Genomic DNA, 5,862 nt, shown 5'->3' on the forward strand with positions numbered 1-5,862 from the left:
GTATTTTTTAGTAGAGACGGGGTTTCACCGTGTGAGCCAGGATGGTCTTGATCTCTTGATCTCCTGATCTCGTGATCTGCCCGTCTCGGCCTCCCAAAGTGCTGGGATTACAGGCTTGAGCCACTGCGCCCGGCCGTAAGTTTGTTTTAATACTAATTGAAATACAAATGGAATTTTCTTGGAAAAAAGAAAAAGTCTATTAATAAATTGAGAGAGAATTTCTATTTGGGTGCACCCATAGGAGAAAAATCCCCATTGCATTCCATCTTTTCATCAGGGCAGCAATAAATATCGTGACTAAAACACAGCAGTCATAGAGTGTGTGAAATACATCTGAGATGAGACCCAGACTGCTGGTCAACACATCACAGAATGATTCTACAGAGGCAAAAAGCATTCTGTCCTCTCTTAGAGGGAGATGAAAAGACATTGGTAGACAAAATGAAGACCTAGCACTCACTGCCACTCCTCCAGACAGAATGTGTTCTGCACTTTCCTGGTATGCCGTTTTGTTCAGACTGTTGTTGGATGTATTCAAAAATTTCCAAAGCACTAACAAAAATGGGAAAGGATCAATTGTGGGGACATTTGGAAACTTACATTTTGACTGAACAAATGGATTCCATGTAATCCAGGATTACGACAAAGAAGATAAGCATTGTGGAAGGCATAAAGAGATTAAAGATTTATCTTTAATCTCAGTTGTCACAGGAAAGATAATGACCCATGGGCACAAGAGAAGCGGGAAATAAGATGGGATAAAGCTTGAAGACTTTTGGCTCCACTGATGTCTATAGAGAGCTTTCTGGGAGCTGTATGAAAACCAACTTTACACCACAAAGCCAAGACTAGCAATAATATTCCATGCTTGTTATCTGCCATGCCTAAGAAGGCAATGGTTGTGTAAAGCATGTAAGTTAGAGCCCTGGACTATCCTAATTAAATAGGATGTTCAGCCGTTTTTGCCTTGAGATCATCACTGTCAAAAAGCAGCAACAAATAGATGACAGCAATAATGAAGAAAGCAGTCCCCTGTATTGAAGTTCTGCTCTGTGTTACAAAAAAAGCTTGGTTTACGGCTGTATTTCTCAGAGATGAGAGACAAAATATACAGACAAAATATACAGACAATGGCCAGACCACATATAAAAACAGAACTCTGACCTATGCCCTACAGCTACCTGCCTAGGAAATCAACCCACTTTTCTACAATAAATAGCCCAGGAAGCCACTTGCTGTAAGTCACACTTGTAGGAAGTCAGACTATCTCTAGTAACAATCCAGGAAACTAAACAATAACTCCAGTAACAGTCAGCTCCAAATGGCCAGGACTTGATTAATAACTGACAGCTTCCCAAATTTTTGTTCCTGTTTCTAACTTAGGAGCAACCTAGGAAAGCCAAATATGTACCCTAAACCAATCGCATAGGATGCCGTACATCTAGTTAGCTATCCTCAGCTTCCCCATGCCAACAGCCTCGAATCAGGGAACATGTGAAAAAAAGGATGATACCTTTTCCACTGTAAAGCTTTCCTACTGCTCGGCTGGCCTTTGAGTCTCTCCCAAAATGGAAGTGATGGTGGCTGACTTATTTGTTGTAGAATAGATGGCCTTTGCTTTCTCATCTGGTTAGTCTTTATTTTCACAGAAGTTATTGGTGAGCTCCATTTATTAAAGTCATGGGTGCTGATATGGTTTGGCTCTGTTTCCCCACCCAAATCTTACCTTGAATTACCGCATGTGTTAGGGAGGGATCTGATGGGAGGTGATTGGATCATGGGGGCAGTTTCCCTCATGCTTTTCTCATGATAGTGAGTGAGTTCTCACGAGATCTGATGGTTAAAAAGTGTGGCACTTTCTCCCTCTCTCTCGCCTGCCACCATGTAAGATATGCCTTGGTTCCCCTTCATCTTCTGCCATGATTGTAAATTTCCAGAGACCTTCCCAACCAAGCAGAACTGTGAGCCAATTAAACTTCTTTTCTTTATAAATTACCCAGCCTCAGGCAGCTCTTCATAGCATTGTGAAAACTGACTAATACAAGTGCTTTTTGAATATGCAGATCCCTGGACTCCCCACAGATTTACAGAATCAAAATCTCTGGGAGTGAGGCCCAGGAATTTGCATTTTCATCCATAGCCCTAGTGGCTCTCATGCATACTAATAGTGAGGACCAGTGTCCTAGAATATTTGGCGATTGTCTGTCTTTGGCTTTTGTATCACAACTATGTTATGTGTATGAAATACCTAACTATCTCCACTTGTGTGTTTCAAAAGGTCCTTTTGCCTACAGGAGCAGGCTAAATCTTGTGACATTCCCCACATTCAATCCTCACCCAGAATTCCTGAGCTCTGGGGAAGGTGCCATCTCGAGCCTGATTTGCAAGCCAGAAACACAGGCTTTCTCTTACAGGGAAAATGAAAATACATTTTCAAAATGTGAATAACCCCCAAAATGTCAGGTAAGGCACATAAAACGAAAATCGGGCAGCTTCAGTAGAGAACACAAGACAAAATGAAATGCGACAAATCACTGGAAACGTTGAGGGAAGTAGCAGTTCTGGGTCGGGGAGGCAGAAACAGCTACAACTTGGGAGCTGCGGCCAGTGTGTTCTCTGAGAGGTAGCTATGCAGACCCAAGCTGTCAATCAACCCCAGAAACCTCTGAGGGGGTGAGTCTGGTAATGCAGCCTGACTCTGGTGACTCAGCCTGAGTGGGAGCAGTTTCACTCCCCAACTCTCTGTGTAATCTCATCTTGTGTTTGCAGCCAATACCTACCCAATACAGAAAATTAATGTCTGGGAGGAGGCCAGCAGCTCTTGACATGCAAAGTTCAGATTATTTTCAAGCTTCAAGAAGGGAACCAGCAACAGGGATGAATGAATGAGTAGAGCCACTCACCAGCAAAAAGTGTTGGAATTTTTTCTACGCCACTCCAGCTCCTCATTGCAGTGTTGCTGTAGAGAACTGATGTCCCCAGTTCTGCCCATCTCAGGTATACTCCAGGAGGCTCCCTGGCTGACAGCTTCCTTTCTCTGCCACCTGTGTGAAGGAGCTGCCACTCTCTGTTCTCAGGTCTTGGTGACTGAGGATGGGTCCATTTTTCCTTTTGTTGATGTTGTAAGTGGGACTGGTAATTCTATTTTTGGATTGTTCATTTCCCAATCTTTTAAGAAAGGATTTTCTCTGTGAGTGTGAGCTTACAGAAAAGAGCTCTCATTGTCTTTGTGGCAACACCACCAGACAATATTGATAATGCATTGCTGGCAATATCTACCTGCGGTTTTCTGTAAAAAGTGCTATGAGTTTGAGGACATTTACATAATAGTCTGACTGGGAAATCCTAGATTTTAGTAATTAAAAAAATACATCACGAGGCCGGGTTGGGTGTCTACTCTGGTGAGTAGAGGGCTGTGGGGCACAGAAGCGCGAAGGCCTGGCTGCCGGGCAGGTGAACTCTGCACGGGGTGTGGGGCCCGCGGAAGGGTTCGGAACCGAGTCAGCGAGCCTTGCGAGCAGGATTCGCACCGCAGAGACCCGGAGGTCCTCAGGGGGCGAAGCCCTGGCCTAGGCCCCGCGGAAATGCCCAGCTGCGGTGCTTGTACTTGCGGCGCAGCTGCCGCCCGGCTCGTCACCTCCTCACTCGCCTCCGCGCAGAGAGGTATTTCTGGTGGTCGCATTCATATACCAGTTTTAGGAAGGCTTGGGACATTTGAAACTCAGATTCTGCGAAGAGCTCCTCTTAGATCTTTTACAGAAACACCAGCATACTTTGCCTCAAAAGATGGGATAAGTAAAGATGGTTCTGGAAATGGAAATAAGAAATCAGCAAGTGAGGGAAGTAGTAAGGAATCAGGCCCTGGGAATTCTGGGAAAGGCGGAAACCAGCTGCGCTGTGCTAAATGTGGCGACTTGTGCACACATATAGAGACCTTTGTGTCATCCACCCGTTTTGTCAAGTGTGAAAAATGTCATCATTTTTTTGTTGTGCTATCTGAAGCAGACTCAAAGAAAAGCATAATTAAAGAAACTGCATCAGCAGCAGAAGCTGTAAAATTGGCATTCCAACAGAAACCACCACCTCCCCCTAAGAAGATTTATAACTACCTCGACAAGTATGTTGTTGGCCAGTCATTTGCTAAGAAGGTGCTTTCAGTTGCTGTGTACAATCACATTGTGGTGGTTCGATTGCATAGGTTCCATATGTATTATGGGAATACATAATAATATCCCAGCTAATCTGAGACAGCAAGCAGAGGTTGAGAAGCAGACATCATTAACACCAAGAGAGTTAGAAGTAAGAAGACGGGAGGATGAGTACAGATTTACAAAATTACTTCAGATTGCTGGAATGAGCCCACATGGTAATGCTTTAGGAGCATCAATGCAGCAACAGGTAAATCAACAGATACCTCAGGAAAAATGAGGAGGTGAAGTATTGGATTCTTCTCATGATGACAGAAAACTTGAAAAAAGTAATATTTTGCTACTTGGACCAACTGGGTCAGGTAAAACTCTGCTGGCACAAACCCTAGCTGAATGCCTTGATGTCCGTTTTGCTATCTGTGAGTGTACAACTATGACTCAAGCTGGATACATAGGCGAGGATATTGAATCTGTGATTGCCAAACTACTCCAAGATGCCAATTACAGTGTCGAAAAAGCACAACAAAGAGTTGTCTTTCTGGATGAAGTCGATATGATTGGCAGTGTGCCAGGCATTCATCAGTTACGAAATGTAGGTGGAGAAGGCGTTCAGCAAGGCTTATTAAAACTACTAGAAGGCACAATAGTCAATGTTCCAGAAAAGAATTCCCGAAAGCTCCATGGAGAAAGAGTACAAGTTGATACAACAAACATCCTGTTTGTTGCCTTTAATATCAGACTGTAGAGACAGTTATGATCCTAAACAAAAGAAGGAAAAGCTGTGTATACAGGACAGCAATATAACAGTTTAGCTATTTGCAGCATCTGCTTGTGTGCATTTATCTGATACAATGTGATGCTCTAATTCATGTAACGGAGTTCTGGGAAAGGCGTACCAACCCACAGTGGTACCTGTGTGGAAAGATTAAATGAAGCTAATTAACATGCCAATTACCTTGCTTATATTTTTAGTTTTAATAGAGCCAGTAAATCTTTCCACACTTGAATTTAACTTATATTAAATTATTTATCTTATACAACTTACACAAATTAAATTAATTAACTTGTTTATCTTATATTAAATTAGGCAATTATAATAACTAGTAAAAATTTTATATACTGGTTTGGCATAAACTTAATTGGTTGGAGTAAAAGTAGGCAAGGATTCGATTTTAAAATGAAGCCTTAAAATCTTGAGCTTTATTTGGACTATTTTTTTCTCGTTATGTAAGGTACTTTATTATTTATTTGAAAAGTAAGTTTAAGCTTTAATTGAGCTAAGCTTATTCAGTAAATTTTTTCAGTATACCTGGAGAATAAAGGTTAATTGAGGCTGCAGTTAGGAAGTTTTCTCTCTTTTTAAATTTTTATGTTTTGTAGATATGAGGTGTCGCTGTGTTGCCCAGGCTGGTCTTGAACTCCTGGCCTCAAGTGATCATTTTACTTTTGTCTCTCAAAGTGCTAGGATTACAGGTGTGAGTCATTGCAGCAGGCCAAGAAGAATTCTCTTAAAAGTCATTTTTTAAAATCTGATTGAATTGGTAGTTTTCAATCCCTTCTTTTTTGTTGTTTTGTTGTTGTTGTTTGTTTGCTTGATATTTTTAGAGACGGAGTTTGTGCTGTCACCCAGGCAAAAAAAAAAAGTGCAGTGGTATAACCATAGCTCACTGCAGCCTCAAACTCCTGGGCCAAGGGATCCTCCCACCTCAGCCTC

General features: G+C 42.1%; 1 protein-coding gene and 1 pseudogene across 1 annotated transcript; one reads left to right on the forward strand and one right to left on the reverse strand.

Moving 5' to 3' along the window:
• Window positions 1–365: 365 nt before the first annotated feature.
• LOC105535899 lies at window positions 366–2,828 on the reverse strand (annotated as a pseudogene).
• A 551-nt stretch (window positions 2,829–3,379) lies between these two features.
• On the forward strand, window positions 3,380–4,425 carry LOC105535876 (ATP-dependent Clp protease ATP-binding subunit clpX-like, mitochondrial). The gene has a single exon (XM_011975131.1). The coding sequence runs from the start codon at window positions 3,585–3,587 to the stop codon at window positions 4,224–4,226; it is 642 nt and encodes a 213-aa protein (XP_011830521.1). The 5' UTR covers window positions 3,380–3,584; the 3' UTR covers window positions 4,227–4,425.
• The last annotated feature ends 1,437 nt before the right edge of the window (window positions 4,426–5,862 follow it).

This window comes from Mandrillus leucophaeus, unplaced genomic scaffold (genome assembly GCF_000951045.1).
Source record: "Mandrillus leucophaeus isolate KB7577 unplaced genomic scaffold, Mleu.le_1.0 Scaffold151, whole genome shotgun sequence".
Classification (NCBI taxonomy): domain Eukaryota; kingdom Metazoa; phylum Chordata; class Mammalia; order Primates; family Cercopithecidae; genus Mandrillus; species Mandrillus leucophaeus.

What these genes read in the sequence shown, in the direction of transcription:
- LOC105535876 (XM_011975131.1), top strand. Translation starts at nt 3,585, where the DNA reads ATGCCCAGCTGCGGTGCTTGTACTTGCGGCGCAGCTGCCGCCCGGCTC.